The 17332-nt window shown below is 37.2% G+C and overlaps 1 protein-coding gene across 14 annotated transcripts in view; it reads right to left on the bottom strand.

Moving 5' to 3' along the window:
• Positions 1-17332, bottom strand: part of HDAC9 (histone deacetylase 9) — a 462820-nt gene that overhangs the window by 128095 nt on the left and 317393 nt on the right. For 13 of the 14 annotated variants that reach the window (XM_032110318.1, XM_032110251.1, XM_032110312.1 and 10 more), the window contains 3 exons: positions 14681-14814; positions 7419-7539; positions 1959-2008 (listed from right to left, as the gene is read on the bottom strand). In XM_032110318.1, coding sequence (XP_031966209.1) covers positions 1959-2008; positions 7419-7539; positions 14681-14814 — 305 coding nt within the window. The remainder of the gene's footprint in view (positions 1-1958; positions 2009-7418; positions 7540-14680; positions 14815-17332) is intronic. The other variant, XM_032110325.1, reaches the window with a different exon arrangement.

Raw genomic sequence — 17332 nt, forward strand, 5'->3', positions numbered from 1 at the left:
CCCAAAGCTCGTCTTAACCAATCGACAGCTAAGTATCACTGAAAGAAAGCTCCTAATCTGATTATTTACCTTGAAAAAGGTCATAACCCATTCCTTTAAAAGAGCCCCACAGCAAGCCTGACAGTAATAACATATAGAAAGGCAAACCAACTAGAAAATAAATAAATAAAAGATCAATTTCTACAACATGTTCTTTAATCCAATTTCCATGAATTTAAATAAGAAATAAAGCACACAGACTGGGGGGGAAAAAAAAGTGTAGATTAATTTAAATACTTAAAAAAATGAAGCTATACTGAGCAATTCTGACTTGTGTTAGCTTTAGAATGGAAAACATATTGTCACTAGTAGAAGGATTTCAAAGCACATATCTGGTCATGATTTCTTAATACCACAACGACCTGTTTCATAGAAAAATTGTGTCCTTTACTTTCAAAGACTGCCATGGTCTTGTTTGCTATCCAAAGCCCTCAAATAGATTTTTTCGAGCAATTTTACATAATCTTCTTTTTACTCAGAAGCCTGAACATCCTTTCTGAAGTTCATTAAATTTTTGTTCAATTTTCTCTGCATCACCAGTGTGAAAAATTACCTTTTTCATACACCAGTGTGTGCATATATGTGTGCATGTGTGCACACAGTAGTTTACAGAGGTGCACATGCACACACATGTCTACATATCAATGTGTAATGTTGGCTGAACCACATACAGAAATGATGCTCAAGTTTCCAGATTGGCAAGTTGCTAGTCACCAACTTCCAAATTTTAGGCAGAATCTTCAGCAAGCTAAGCCCACAGTGAAGGAGCTGGAATGATTACAACTTCCTGATTCCTTTTTTCTTAAGTCATAGTTCAGAAATCCACAAAAAATCACAAATTACTGAAGGTTAAAATGCATTTTTTTTTCTTTTTTTCTTTTTTTTTTTGTGTGTGTGTGTTAAAACCTTACAAAATGAGTATTTCTTCTGTCATATAAACATAGTAGTATGGTATGGAGTTTATGCTTTGTGAAGAATAAAAGTAAATAAATCTGTATAAGGGTGCACTGGAAGTTGACCTCCAGAGATTATGCCTTTATGTCTGCTCAGACTATTCGGAGAGATACTCAGAGAATTCACTGAGAAACAGTAAAAGGGAAGTAAAATATACATCAGCCATCCAGCCCACTGATACCTAGAATATTATCATTTCACTTTGACATTGATGACATCAGTAAATAATGGACCCAGTTGGACCAAAAGCATTAAATACTTTTGTGTGAAAAATTCATGTATGTGAAAAATTATTTCTCCTTGGCATTATCTTCACTACAATTTAATAGGAGCGTGATACCAGTATCAGAAATTCTACATGGTTTTCAATAATTTAGCTTTATTCTTTTACCTAGTGTTGCAACATATTTCTTTCTGCAGATTTTTGTCTACTGTGTCCCAATACGAGCTTGTCTTTCAGGATGAATCCATTTCAATCCATTTCAAAACAGGACATAAAAATACTCACATAATTTATTACTTTAACAGTACCCAAGTTATTGGCTAGCAGCTAGTGAGCCCTTTTCATGCTAAATATTAGCTTTGGCAACTTTTTTGTCCTTTCAGAGAAGTGTGGAGCCATATTTACTTTTCAGCAGTACACAAAACAACTTCTCCAAAGCTTATTATGCTATAACAATTGTGCCCATGTTACTTTCCTCAAGGAAAGAGCTCATGTAAAAACCCAAAGTGGGATAACTGGAAATGGGCACATTTCCACAAAATTTGTTCCTAACTGTTCCATTTGCCTCTTGTAATGTGCTGTTTTCCCTGTCTGTGAAAACACAGTGCAATAACGGCTCATGTTTCATCTTTACATTTTTTATCAGCTTCTGAAGACTTTGAACTGATAGTGCTAGAGAATTAACCAATGAACACATATGTTGTGTGCTGTCCCTTTTGTGAAAAAGCAAACATCTACTTACCCCAAGTCCCCCACAAGGCAACAAGGAAAAGAGTTTTTGAGACACGTTTCCTATATATTAAAGAAAAAAAAGAAACAATAAGCATCATTCATCAAAAAGACATTTAAATACTGGAAAAGTATTTCCTTACTCTTTACAGTAATTCAGATTTCATTATTATTATCACTATGACAATGCCAGATACTAGTACAAAAAATAATCGTAATACCTAGAAATCAAATCAGCCATGGGACGTTTAAAGTACTACTATGCAACAGTGACAAATTTGAAGACTGCTAAGCAGTTTCAAAGGAATATAACAATCAAAATTCCACAGAAAATCACTCTGAACTAGGGTGACTAATCATCCTGATATCTGTAGCTGATAAGCAGCTAGTCTAAGCTTCCTCTCAGCTTCTTCTCCAGCCCGAGGAGTGAGGCAGGCACCTCCACCCAGCCTAGATAACTGATGGGATAAATTATGCTTGAGAAGTACCTGTTTCTTTTCACTGACAACAGAGGGAACCACATTAAGTTTACATGAAACTGATAACTAATTTCTTAGCTTTTTCCCTTCAAAAGAGTTTCTCCTTTGAAAATTGCAGCCTTAGTCTCTCTTATCTATGTAAAAATGCTGTTTTCTTCATTTACATCAGTGATTGTATTAATAGTTTGAAAAGATAACTTGAAACATTATTTTTTTCAGTATTATTCAGTAAATATATGATACTAAAGGAAACAAAAACTTAATAGGCTTTAGAGTTTAATTTCTAGCTAATTCTACTCTATACATTAGCTAATATGGCAGGGTTTATCTAAATACTTACACTCACATTTTATTCATTCATATTTTCTTTTTTCTCTTTCTTTCTTTTTTTTTTTCTGGTACTACTAAACTCAGTGTTTATCTTGATAACAACAATATGAAAACCGGGTAAGGATCTCAGGATTTGATGCAGTTCCTATCCCTGTGTGTAATCTGATCCTAAGGCAGCTGTGGGAGAAAACATAAGCTTTTCCCCTGCCATATCACAGAGCTGGCTTTGTAACTTTGCCATCTGGAGGAAACATTAGATAGTGAATCACTTGAGTTACCTAGAGGAGTCACTCATTGTTATGGAAGGGGCGAATGCTGCAGTTACTCATGTTTAGCAGGTGCCAATGAAATGCACAAAGACAATTATAAGCCATCATCTTTGAAGTAGGAGACACCAGACTGCAAGGTCTGGGATGAAGAAAGTGCTTTACACTTTGAGTAAAATCCAAGATGCATTTTTACCCGACTAGAGGCCTTTGATCAGTTTGCACAGTGTGCGAGAGAAGCCAAACAAAACCTCCTGTGGAGCTACCAGGGGAAATGCAGGTGCAGCAGCTATGCAGAGTATTCTCATACTGTGAGTCCTGATGGCCCCAGACATGCAAGGAAATGTTGGCTGCAGGAGATTGTCAGAGTAGAGGTGCAAGTAGGAGTTTCCAGATTTCTTGCTGAGCAGATCCAGGGACCAATTTTTCACTTTTTACTATGGGGAGGATGAAAAAGTCTTGAGCAGATAACAAAAAAATTAGTGCTGCTAAAGTGCCAGGAGACATTAATGGAAATATAAGGTGTAATTTGAGATAAAAAAAGGCATTTATAGATTATTGAATGACCTTTTTTCTTAAATTCCGTGGCAGAGTTGGGACATAAGAGGGAACAGATGAATTCTCATTTATCTCTCTGCATCCTGGCACATTGTGCCTGGTAAACACTATTAAAAACAATAAACACAAAGTAAAAACAGAAAAGCAGATGGTGAGGAAGACACTAAAATCAAATCAGAAGATAGTACGAAAACTGGGGAAAACAAGCACGTAAGCCTTTTCAGTGTATCAAGAGGCTTGCAGGAATACTCGCTTCTTATTGCATGATGGTTTGAAAAATAGTAGTTGCCAAACTCTGAAGAACAAGAAAAACATTGAGATTTCATGAAAAGAACAGTGGGGAAATGTTGGACTAAGAGAAATTGAGACCATCACTTAGCTAGCCTCACGAAAAAGGAAGGCTCACAATACTTTGCCATAAATGAAAATCAATAGCAAAAAGCTACTCTGAAAATGAATTGAAATGAGAATTTCCCACGATGTTTGAAGTTGATGTCCCAGAAGATATTGGGGTACTTCAAGTAAGGTAGAAGACAAATTCTAAATAATCAAATATTTTTGACTTAGCACTAGGGCAGAAGTAGTCACCAGCACTTTGGAGTTGGTACAACCATTTACTGATAGAGCTAGAAATGTTCCAAGATTTGTATTCTAGAATATCAAAGGCAGTAGAAGCTAGTTTGTCAAATTAGGTGCTGAGGCACCCATCACTGACTAAGGTCAGGCCCCTACAGAAGTCAAGGAAGCTGCTTGGGAGGTTGATGACTGGGGACCAAGAGTCTGATGAAATGAGGAAAAATTATGAACGAAAACTCACTTTCAAAAGAAAATAAAAAAAAAACAAATTAAAAAGTGTATTCACTTTTTAACCTGATTATTCTCAGTATCATCCCTCAAGAGCAAAGCCATTTCAGCTAAGTGTTTATTTCTTCATTAATTTGAAATTGGAATTGCATGGATGCTTTCTGATGCATCTTTTAGTTGCACTCTAATTACTGACTCACTGTCAGATGTGTTGACAGTGTGTTTCGCACTTTCACAAACTTTTAATAGTAGGAAACTTGACTTAGAGTGACAGTTTCTTAATGACAGTTGGATTGAGAAAAAGGAAAAAATATTTGTAATAAATGTTTGCTGTTTGGCCCTTGAATTTATATGAGGAGATTTGTAAGGTTGGATGCTGGTACGTGAAGCCATAATGTGATGTGATACCTAGTCTGCAGATCAGTTTCCTTTGTGTCAAGACAATGGTAGTGCAACATGACAAGTTGCTTATCACGCAGTAAAATACATCAGTCCAAAACTTAACTACACAATAGTGTAGAAGTTGAAGTGGTCATTTGGAATAGCTGCATTTGTAGACCCCGATGCAGGGAAAATAAAGCCAAGAGTTCAAGCAAGTTAATACTTGTAAACCATTAGGAATAGATGAATTTGTGTGTAAGTCTCATTGATTCCAGTAGTTTCCAGTCATGCTGTTCTGCAGTCTTCCAGAACAGGCTTTTTTTCTTGAACAGGGAAACTGAATTAAGCATTTATTGACAAGCAGCACATTACTAGCCCGAGGCATACTTAAATTTCATTTCTTCAGGTGTTTCTTTTCTTTTTGAGAGGTACAGAAGCTGCTTGTTAGCAAAAAAAAAAAAAAAAAAAGTGCTTCAGACAAAGCAGATGCACTCTTCAGAAGAGGAACAGGAAATACAAACACTATTCTGGAGCATAAGTGGAGGACAAATGGTGACTCTGCATTTTTCATTTTTGGATGGGTAGACAATTAAAGAAACGAAGTAGGTCCTACTTTTCATTAGGATGCAAAGCCATCATTCGATGGAACTATTTCTTTAGAAAAAATAATACACTTGCACTGAAATAAATATTTTCTGAGAAAATGTGGTTATTGATGATATTTTTTGTGAGAAACATTTTCTTTAGATTTTTCTCCCTTGGGACATATAATTTGAATTTCTGTAGTAAACAAAGGCATTAATTTTAGTGTCGGGAATGGTTAGGTTCAACCTCACTGAAATGGGGACAACAAAATCAGGAGCAGTCACACTATATTTTAGAAAAATGTAAGAGACAATTAAGTTCCTTTATCCAAGAGTCTGGAAGCCCAAATGATTAGAGCTTCCAGCCAGAAAACAGACACATGCAAAAGCATTTGGGAAGGGTGTTTTACTGACTTATGTCTTGGTAAAAGGCCATGTGAGATGCAAGAAGAAAATATCCTAGAAACAGAGAGAGAAAAGGGCATTGAGCCAAGGATACACTCAGAATATATTCTAAGAGTGTGATCTTGATATAAACTTAGAGAATAAATGTTTTGGACTAAGCGTCTAATAAAAAAGGCAAAGAACGTGCAGTAAGGAACCGTGGGCCAAGAAATGGTTTTCTAAGATAGGATAAACAAAGCTTTCTGCATTCTGTGTACATCAGCAGAAACACAGTTAGGTCATTCCCTCTTAACCTTGTATCTGCAATTGCACACTGCATCCCAGAGGCTGCTCAACCACTGAGATCCAAAACTGGAACGATATTTTATATCACTGTATGTTATATTAAATAACATGAAAATTAAAATGAAATTAATTTAACCCAAGAAAATTTAAATGAAATGCTTGACTGTTTCAAAAAGGAACAATTTTACAATGCTGCTGAAACCAAATAAAAACGTTTCCAAATTTTAATTATGCAGGAATTTAGAACTCTTTCTTGGAAACACCTTTTTTTTAAAGGAGGATTTCTTTCTTAGAAATTCAAGCCCCTAAGAATCTATTGTACTGTAAATATTTTTCAGTTTTCATGTTGCCTTGGCTAAGAAAATGTATAAACCTATATAACATTATGATCTTAGGACTTCCTGAAGCAACAGTCTGCCTTACAGAAGAAACAGCATAAGTTTCCAAAGCAAAATAATTGCTATGTATTACTAGAATTGTGGCAGCAATTTCTTTTGATGGCTAGTGTTATTTTTTGTTTGGGTTGGATTTGATTACATTTAGGAAAAGCCCCACTTCTTAGAAGAAGAGTTATAAAAATAACTGAGAATTAGAGTGTTGCATCCAGTGTGCTGGGACAAAGGCAGGATTTCAGTCACAGATTATTTCCAAAATGTGCTAGTTTTTTGTGTGTTTCTGACAAGTAGGCTTGCTTCATGCAACACTACCTCATGCTAATGGCAGAGCTCAATTTAACCCTACTTTTGTATTATAAAAGGCATACACCAAGCATTGGCTGTGCATCAAGATATTTTACATGAAAAACCTGTCCATTTTCGACTATTCTGTATAACCATAGGTGCATTTAATACGTTAAAATATGTTTTTCCCCCTGTTATTCAGAAAGATATTATATCCTGTTATATACTGCATAATAAAAAGGCATTAAAATAAAGCTCACTTATTAGCAAAACTTAGGCATAGTATCTGCAGTCAGAGTGGCTGAAATGGTTGAAATAAAGCAAATGAGAACAGCAAACAAGCAATTCTGACAAGCAAGTGTATCTTAAATTCCTGGTTTCGAATCAAATACAAGGAGGTAGAAAACCAACTGTGTTCAAAATTGCCACTGACCTCCAATGGAGAACAAGCTACAGTAAAAGGTTAGCACTGATGACTTTTGAAGCAAATGAGGAGAAACTCGTATCGCTGCTTTCCAGCCGGTGTATTTGGCTAATCTATATTTGGCTTCCATTGTAACATTCTCCTTCCACATAGCAATGCATTTGGAAAAAGTGAATTTTTGTCACACTGCTTGCCAAGTGTTTTAAGCTGACACCAGCTATGACTAATGACAGTGCTGGAATGTGCTGTTCTCAGTAGAATAGAGGCCTGTACAGACCTAGGAGTTTCCTGGGGTCCAGCTTCTGTCTGTTCAGTGGGCTGGTGCCATACAGCAGTGAATGATGTTCAGAGTGAACCAGCTGTATTTCCTCCAGACTGGCTTTTCGACCTCGAATGCGCTGAAAGAAAACAGCAGAGGCCTACAATATTCCACTGACAATATTTAGGGAGGGGGAAAAAAAGTAAAGGTCCGAAATAACATTTAGTATGATTAATAATGGGTTGAAATTGCGTCATGCAGGAATGTGACACTGATTTGTTTATTAAAGTAATGCTATATGAAAAACAAATGCGTGTGTGCTTTATCACAAAGTGCTTCACTTAAGTCTTAGGAGAGTTATCTTAATACAGGGTTTCACATAAAAGAGAAAGAAAAGATTCTGCCTCTTTTCTACATAATATATTAAGAGATACAAACCAAAGGATGAAATATTTCTTAAGTAAGAAATCTGGCTAGAAAAAATCTAATTTAGAGAGCAAAAACTTATTCACACCTGTAAGCTGCAGATGTTTTTGGAATGAGGATTAATGTTTTTTGCATCATTACTAGTACTTGTGATTTATGCTGGTAGGAGGAACATGATCACAGTGAGGAGAGACAGGGAGAAAAAGAAAATTAAACTTTAAATGCTTTAATAACATATTTGTGTATGTTTTTAAATTTTTAATGTGTGATCAATATCCCAGGATCATTTTTGCTGTTACACATGCTGACTCACTTGCTTTCTTACATTTTTGTAAGTGAAGTTTGTCTCTTTAACTGTTTCTCCAGCCTGTATTTGCCCCAAAACCAGATGTAAAAAATCTGGGGCATCTTTCTACAAATCCATTGAAATGTAATCAGTTTAGGAAGGAAGAAAGATAGGAAAGGAAAGATAAAACTAACATTTTCTTACTCAGCATATCTGTTCCTTGTATGTATTTGGAGTTACATCTTGTCATAAAAATATTTATTTCTCTGCTTGTGCTGCACAGCCTTTGCAGATACAGCAACATGAATCAGATTTGTTCAGGACTGGGCATAATAAGCAGCTCTGTCAACAAAGTTCTGGACCTGAGATCATCTTTCCGGTTGATATTGGATGAAGGGAAGAGAAAACAGCTTGATTTTAAGGTCTTGGACCCTATTTGCAGATCTGGTCCTTGTGAACACCAAAATCTCTCACAGCTTAGGCTGGATCTGTCTGACTCTCAAGGTCTACAGATACACAGGTACAGCAGTTATCTAAGTAGACTACCCTATTTTCAATTAGACTGATTTACCTGTTACAGAAATGCATTTAATTCTAGTTTTGTTGGAGGTTAAATTGTAATTCTTATTGTATCCAACACTTTGTCATACACATTGGAAAGCACCGACCTCTACACTAGGAAAAGAGAGCAGTATTATGAATATTAAAGAGAATGTGCACGTCAGAAAAAAAGAAGATGCCTGGGGATAGGGGGTTCAGAAGAACCATGCACAATTTATATTGAGTTAAGCAGTGGGAATTTTTTCTGACTAATCAGGAAAAATATCCTAAGAGTTAGAGCTAGATGGCTGTGGAACAAGCTCCCCCTCAGGGAAATCGTGGAAGCCCTATTTCTTGCAGTGTTTAAAACTTGACTAGACACAGCAGTGGAAAGAACATTTTAGGGAATGATCCAAGAACTAAATGACTTAATAAACCCTTTTTCATCTCTAATTTCTTCAGGCCTCTCCCAGTCTCACATGAGAATTTGTAGCAGTGCACTCACATCCTTTTAACACACAGTTGCACAATCAAAATCAGCACATTATGTTACTTCATGGAGTCAGTAAACTCTGTAATGGTTCTTCTGGGTCAGATAAAATATTTTTCTTCACAAGTGAGGTGACTGGTAACATTTATTCCTTCATCCATTCTCATTAAGGTCTATGTTTCTAACAAGGTGCTTTAAAATGTATATACCCAATTCTCCATGGCAAAACTGGGAAGGGAGCCTGGGTTTTAGGACAGATAAAATAAATGTATAAGAAAAGTAAAGAGGAATTTTACGAAGGTCATACTGAAGAACCTTGAGCAAAATGCTCACTCTCTGGTCACATATTTTCTACAAGGTATACAAAAACTCTGGGACATGTTTAAGAGAGTTAATAGTCTGGCTTTTTTTGTGTTGTTGAATTGGATGCTGTAGCCCTTTAACTATAAAAAGACACACAGCTAGCCATTATTTTTACAATGGGGTACTCTGCAATATCTGATCTGGAAGAGGTGTCCCAAAGTGATTTGCCAGCAACATGCCTCCTACCCAATCTAACCAGTCAAATTCCCTAGGGTAGAAACAGGTTATGCAGAAACCAGTTGGGTGCAGAAATCAAGTAGCACTGAACAGGACACCCCACTCCAGGCATCTCCCCCCAGTAGGGTCCTTGGAGTGCAGCCATCAGCTGAGCTGGCAGAGCCCAGAGCTGCTCTTTCTCCGTGGCTTCTGCAGCTCTTACATCAGCAAGGACATTTACACTGTAGATGGCAGGAGGAAAGGGAAGGGTAAACAGTGCACATGTCTGTGCTGTTTCTGCATTCCCGTCTCCTCATTTAGTGTTCCTTTCATCCTTGCAGTATCTCTGCATATCAATCCCAACGATATAAGGCTCTGCACAGAGGAAAAAAGTGCATTAAAAATTACCTGTAATAATTTCTAAGAATAGTTCTCACACAATGGTGTCAGGATTTAGCAGATCTACACAAGCATATGTCTTAAGTCTGTTGCCAGAGTCTCTCATGTAACTTCAGTTATGCAAAGTGATCCCTTTTGGCTCTCACTAGGATGAGTTATCAGACAACAGAACATATGCATTTGTATAACTTTACACATACACTTTTAGACACATCTTTTTTTTTATTTGGAAGTGTCTTTCATAATTTTCATTGACCATGGTAGTATTGAAAACATAAAATGTAACAGAAAATTGGCATAAAGCCAACAAAAAAGGAGAACGCATAGGAGAACAGGTGAACAGTATTTGTTTCATTCCAGAGAATTTGAATAATACATCCACCCATCTACTACATCCTTAGTAGAAGGCAATTCATCCTTTTCGAATGTGTATGACAATTTGTGTGTTGGCTTTGTCCTCTGACATGTGCAGTTCCCTCATCAATAGAAATATTTATACACCTCAGGAGAGCAAAATACTTGCACCTGGGTGCTTTGAAAAATCAGTCTAGAACTAGAAATCCATTGTCCCCACAACGGGAAAATGTTTTCACCTTTCACAGAATTTAAGGTCAAAGTCTGGTCTGTTTAAAAGAGACCATTAAATTTTCACACAGAAAACCTCTATTAACCTGAAGATTTAGGTTAGACTTTCAGCAGAGTAAACTCATGTACAGACAGAGATTCAAGAAGACAAAGGTGATGCTGCCTGTTTCTCCCTGCTAAACTAACAGGAATTGTGACACAGGTTAAGGAATATTTCTCACTCGGGTCTCTCAGTGTAATGTGTTCATTGCCTGTACTGCAGGTTTTTGTTTGGAATTCCTTAGACTATCAAGTTTGTAAACAACATCAGATTTTTTCCTGACTTCATGAGATTTCTCATAGTTGCTCAATTCTTTCGTGTTTTCAAAACTACTCACAGGTCTTTTGCCAGTCAGTAAACTCACATCTCTTGCTCTCTCTCCACCACGTGGGAATTGCAAGCATGCCTCTGACACACATGTACCCACATAGAGATGCATTTATTCTCTTCATGTGTTCTGGTCGTCCAGTGCCTAATGTGGATATGTTAAACACTGAAGATTTTTTTTTTCTTAAAAAATGACTTGCTTTTCCTGCGTTATTTTATCTTCAGTGGCAAATTGAGGTTCAAAGAGTGGAATTTTTCAAATATTTAATTTTATGTGATCTGGCAGACTCAACTTTAAATTCTTTCCTTCTCTCCCCTTCAGTCCATGAGATGTTGACAGCAGGAGGTGTAAGATGCCCCCCTAATCCAGAAAACTACCAAAATTCAGAACAAATTCTAGGCCAAAAAGAAAAATGTTGATGGACCACAGTCCCTACAGGACGTAAAGGTGGGGGCATAAAGCAGGACCATGGTTACATTCTTCTTTTCTTTTCTGAAACGGTGCTGATCACTGTAGCCTAATGTCAGTCATGTGTGCACAAATTACAGCCCCAAAGGAGTTATGTGAATACTTCCTCTCCCTAGAACAAGTGGAAAGTGGACACCCCTACCAAAACATAATTCAGTCCTTTTATTGTCCCAAAGGTAGGGCAGATAGGCATTGCTTCTTACCAAGGGAAAACTGTAAAAAAGAAAGATAATGGATGTTTTTATGCCAATCTTTGCATCTTTTAGCTGCCCCGATCTGCATTTGATAACTGTCTGTTCTACATCTGTCAGCCTTTAACAAACAGCAAACAGGCATTTCAGCAAACATATATAAAACTTTGAAACTAATACAAAAGTGTTGTCCCTGAATTTTGTTTTTCCAGTACATATATACCAGGACTATAAAAAATTTCACTATGGGTGTGTGTGTGGATGTGTATATGTGTGAATTACTCTGCTCTCCTACCCTGAACTCAGGGCAGGCACTGGTCTCTCAAATCTGGCTCTCCAGGACTGGCAATAGTCTAAATGTACTTCTTTGTCTTGAGGAAGCCAATGGGGGAATTAATCTATCTGTTTGGAAGAAGAATATGACTAAAAAAATAATCTGAAAGTTATAACTAATTTTTTTGTCTAGCAGAAGTCCTCTAAACTGTTGTTTGAATAATTCTAGAGCACAAATATCTATGACTAGAAAGACAAAATACAGTCTGGAAAAGCAAGTCATCCTGGCTGTGTCTGCAGCAGTAAACTAAGCAGTGCCAGGAAACATTCCCAGGCAAAGTAACACAATCATTTGTACTATTAAATTGCTAAAGTGGTCCTTCACATTGTTTGGCTGAGCAGCAACTAGCACTCTCCCAAACAACTCCCAGACATGGTTTGGTCACTGGCATGGGCCAGGAAGCATTCCTGGTAGTATGAACATGGGCCTTTCCATGCCAGTTGGCTGCAGGGGTAGAGAACAGGCTCAGACACATTTTATTTTGTAGCTTTTGTACAGCCTGTGTACCCCATTCAAACCTCTTTTTGATTTTAGCAAGTTGTATTTTAGAAATAATGGGTATGTATGAGTAATATATACAGGTATATATAAAGGCAATACATTAAGCTTAGGTTAGTCTACATTAATTAATCTGTGAACTGAAGTGAGCATGGTGTCAGCCCAGTATGACTTTCACCATCCCATGCCCAGTTAGAGATACCGCTTCTCTGTACACTCAGCCAGTCATCTCTCTATTGCCAAAGACCTGAGCTGTGTGAGAGGAGTTAATCCACACTACAGGATTTAGAAACCACATAAGCTCCCTGATAGAGATAACAAGGGTCATATAGATGCAGGTTGCTCATTTTCATAAGGGTTTCTTGTTAGGTTATGAGAATAGGGAGGGCCCCCTAAAGAAGCCTGTGCCCAAGGATACGTACAGTACAAGATAACAAAACCTGAGCTACCTCTGAGTGAACTAGTTTTGATCATAAAACTCCTTCTCAGACAAAGAGTGGGACTGCAGCCCTCCTGTGGGACTACTGTTTTAGTTAGAGGGGAAAAAAGTTCACAGTTACTGCAGAGGATTTCCTAAGTGGCTGCTGCAGGTTGCTGTTGCTAACCTGCCCTTTAGACTTGGTGTATGAGGTAATGCATGTGGCAAAACCTGACCAGTGATTTCCCCACTCCTTCTGACAAAAACTGTGGGAGATTATGTTGAGAAATTATATTAAGAAATGGTAATGTCCATGAGGGGGCATTCAGAATTCAGCAGAAGTGACAGTGCAATTCCCCATGCTTTCACTATGCACTCTCTGTGTGGTATAGTCCAGAAAGCAGCTTGATGGTGGCTTTTTATATCTTGGATGGTGCAATAACCATTCCTTTAGTGACAAAAGTTATCTATTCAGCTGAATGACTTTCTAAAGAAACAGAGCACCAATTAAGTGTATCACTGTAGCCTTTCTTATTTTGGAAAGTGAGCAGTTTTAAGCACTTGTTTGATGTCAGGCTAGATAATTTAGGGAAACAAAAGACAGATTACGTCACCAAATATAATTCTGTCTCTAGCTACATAAAAGGATCTAGATAAACACCAGATCTATGCACCAGCTTCACACTGAGACTCCTTAATTTTATCATCAGAGTTTACATTTTGACAGCTTATTTCACATTCCAGCCTCATTTCAAAGCACACAATTGGAGTCAAAATTAGCTGAATGCAGTTCAACATGAAGTGATTTTTTTTCCTCTCTCCCCCCTCACTAGATTATGCAAGACCTAATAGGCTGTATTTCAGGTTTTGAAATTGTAGAATTGCAAGAGGAAACTCTAAATCTTCCAGGAAACTCTTACACTGCATCCATCTCAAACTAACCTATACCACTTTTTCATTTCACACTTTTTACAGAGCCACACAATAGCTGTTTGTTACTGAAGAAAGCAGTACATAGCAGCACACTGCATTTTACTTATTTTCTCTCTTTTGCCTTTTCTTTATAGTATGGAGTCCTGAGTCAAGAAGGTAACTAGGCTTTATTTTAGTAAAGCACTCAGCTGCATGTTTAACTTAATCTTGAAGTATGTGATCCCCCAGTGAAACCACTCATGTGATATGTGGCCTTTAGGGCCTTGCTGAAACAAAGTCTTCTTGAACACTGGAAAAATTATCTAAGCTTAAAAAAAGAATTAGCCTGTTAGAGTGCTGCCATCTAGTTAGATGAGTGTATACAACAAATCCATTTACAGTGCTTGCCATATCTCACTGCCCAGTACACTGAGCTACCTGCAGAAGGTCTTCAGGGACAATCACTAATAGCTATTCAAAGGGATCTATTGAACCAGTTCCTTTGGGTTTGTAAAAACATAAGGATATAAAGAAAAGTAATTAAACCGAACATAACAGCCCTGGAAATTTTGGGATCCTGCAAAACATTAGCTAATTTTTGCTGAACTTTTGTTTTGTCTGGGTTTTATATTCTGATGTATGTGGATGCATGACACTGTGTAAATTCTTTATTTTCTGGTTGGGAAGTGTGCTTTCCTATAATGCGTTATTTTAATATTATCAGTTAAGACCAAATAATTCCTAAAACAAATTACTCTCTTATTGTAGAAGTAAGATGGGTTTAGGAGTTAATAAATTTGCTGTTTACTTTAACAAGTCAAGTATCTGGTCTTAATTTTTAATTACCTCGCACTTGTTTAGCAACCCAGTTTCTTGCAGCCTCGACCAGATGCTTTGGATTCTTCCAGCGTGTTCGGGGTGATTAGCATAGTTCCCACACATACACTGGTGCTTCAGCATCAGACTGTCATACACAACACCTTCAGCACAAAGCACAATAAGAAACAAATGAAACAAAAGCAAGTTATACTGCTCCCTGTAAGGCATATTTTAGCAAAACTGGATTTTATTTGACAATTAGAGCAAGATGAAAATCCCAGAATAACAGAATCATTTAGGTTGGAAAAGACCTCAGAGATCATTGAGTCCAATCTTTGACCTATCTCCACCTTGTCAACTAGACCAGGCCACTGATTACCATGAATAGCTGTTTCTTGAAGACTCCAGGGATGGTGACTCCACCACCTCCCTGGGAAGCCCATTCCAATGCCTGACAACCCTTCCTGTCAGGAAGTTCTTCCTGATGTCCTGAACCTGAACCTCCCCTGAGACAGCCTGAGGCCGTGTCCTCATGTCCTGTTGCTGGTTGTCTGGGAGAAGAGACTGACCTCACCTGGTTACAGCCTCCTCTCAGGAGTTGTAGAGAGCAATAAGGTGGCCCCTGAGCCTCCTTTGCTCCAGGTTAAACACCCCCAGCTCACTCAGCTGCTCCTTATAGGAGTCACTCTCTAGACCCTTCACCAGCTTTGTTGCCCTTCTCTGGACCTAAATTTTTCTTTCCTTTGTGAGACTCTGAATTTTGATTTATGAGGTGAATCTTGTGATACCAATAAAGCAAAAATTAATTCTCAAGAAATTATATTAATAAATACAATTAACTGTAGAGAAGAAGGGCAATTGGGTGGTAGCTTGTTAAAGCTTTTATGGCTAGAAAAAGAACCAGTCGTATTACTGAATCACTTATTTTCTCTAGTGGGTATTATGTATAGCAGTGTTAAGAATATAATTTAGAGAAACCTTTTAAAATAAATTATGAAATGGCAATGCCATTCTGCAGTTGTACTGCTTAACTAATACTATATTAATTCCAGATCTCAAAGCATATCAAACGAATGTTTCAGAGAGTTGAAACAGTGGCAGCCAGAGTCCTTTTTCATTAAAAAGAAAAGTTCCACCCGCTACTCAATTGGGATCAAATCCTGTTTGACTGCAGTGCAAGGTACCTTTTGAATTTTCTATGGTCATTTATGCAAGGACAGAACAGCTTTATATGAAACAACTATCAATATCACATTGCTCTGTAGCTGTGTATTGGGAGCAAAAGAGAAATTTTAGTGAGTAGGCTCAAGCTAAATTCAATTTTCAAGGCTTTCAAACCAAGTCTGAAACACTGAAAAAATATTTTCTGTATTTACTTGTTCTTTGCATTTCCCGTAGACATGTCTGGAACAAAAATTACTGTCCTTTACCCCTATGTGGACCATTTTCATTTGGGAAATATTTGGCTTTTTCTTTCCCTTACAGTTGAAAAGGACTCAAATTAACAATTTCTCCAAGCTGCAATACTTGGCACTCAAAACATCTTTCTTATGTGCCACCACTACTGGGGATGCCAACACAATTCTGGGAAAATTGTGTTAGCCTGCTACTGAAAAGTCAACCAGTTAAGAAAATACAAAATTAAAGTCCAGATTCAACAAAATGCTCAATACTACCCTTACTCAGCAAAGTCCTGTAATGGGTATTTAACATCAATAAAGTCTTTAAAAGCTCTGCTAGATAAGAGCCTGTATACATCGTGGATGATTCAAAGTTAAGGTTCTGAGATAATTCAGTTAGAAGCCAGCCAGAAGTTATGCTGCTCTAGAAATATTTATGCTGCCATATTTCTTAGCTCATGCACTTTAGAACTGATCCTTTGGGATCTTGCTATTTAAGCCAAAATGATAATACACTTAAGCATACAGAGAACGCAAATATAATATCTAAGTGCAGTATGGCTAAGTTTATGCTCAATGATTATCTAGCAAACATAATAGTTCATTAGCAATACATTTTTGTATTTACTTTCTTGTTCTGTTTTCTTTTAAAGAAAAAAAGAACCAGTGAAAACCTGGAGCTAATAAGCTAATGCAGCTTAAAATATCTGCTGGCATTGTCAAAGCAGTTAATAATTTCCTTTCTCTGCAGTTCCTTGCTGCTCTATCATCAGGTCTTGTAAGTTATTTGGAAGTATGCACACAAATTAGTGCATGCTCGCATACCTCACTATCCTTTTCTTGGCACTCACAGTTTTAACTTCTACAGTCTTTTGCCTACTCAGCTTGTCCAGTTTGGCAGTGGCCATTATACCAACAGATAAGAAAACATTTCCTCCCATCCCCGTGACCAACAGGGAGGGTGTTTAGGTGCTAAATGTACAGGCATCGGGATTTTCAGAAACTTTCAGGCAGAATAGGCTGTTATATAGAATGGATTTGGATAGAAACACTTGTTAAATGTTAAGAAAAATTAGCTGAAAGTTGAAAGTATCTTCTACCTGCCATTCTTTCAACTAATTTTTTATTCTTAGTATTTGAATAGTCCAAATAGCAGGTAATAGAAATAATATATATAGATATGACTATGTTTCTGTTATACAGGATCAGGTGCAATAATGACACATTTTGCTTACTTGTATCAAGGTTGCAACCAATTTTGAAGTGAAACACTGAAACT

Source organism: Corvus moneduloides, chromosome 1 (assembly GCF_009650955.1).
Source record: "Corvus moneduloides isolate bCorMon1 chromosome 1, bCorMon1.pri, whole genome shotgun sequence".
NCBI classification, from domain to species: Eukaryota; Metazoa; Chordata; class Aves; order Passeriformes; family Corvidae; genus Corvus; species Corvus moneduloides.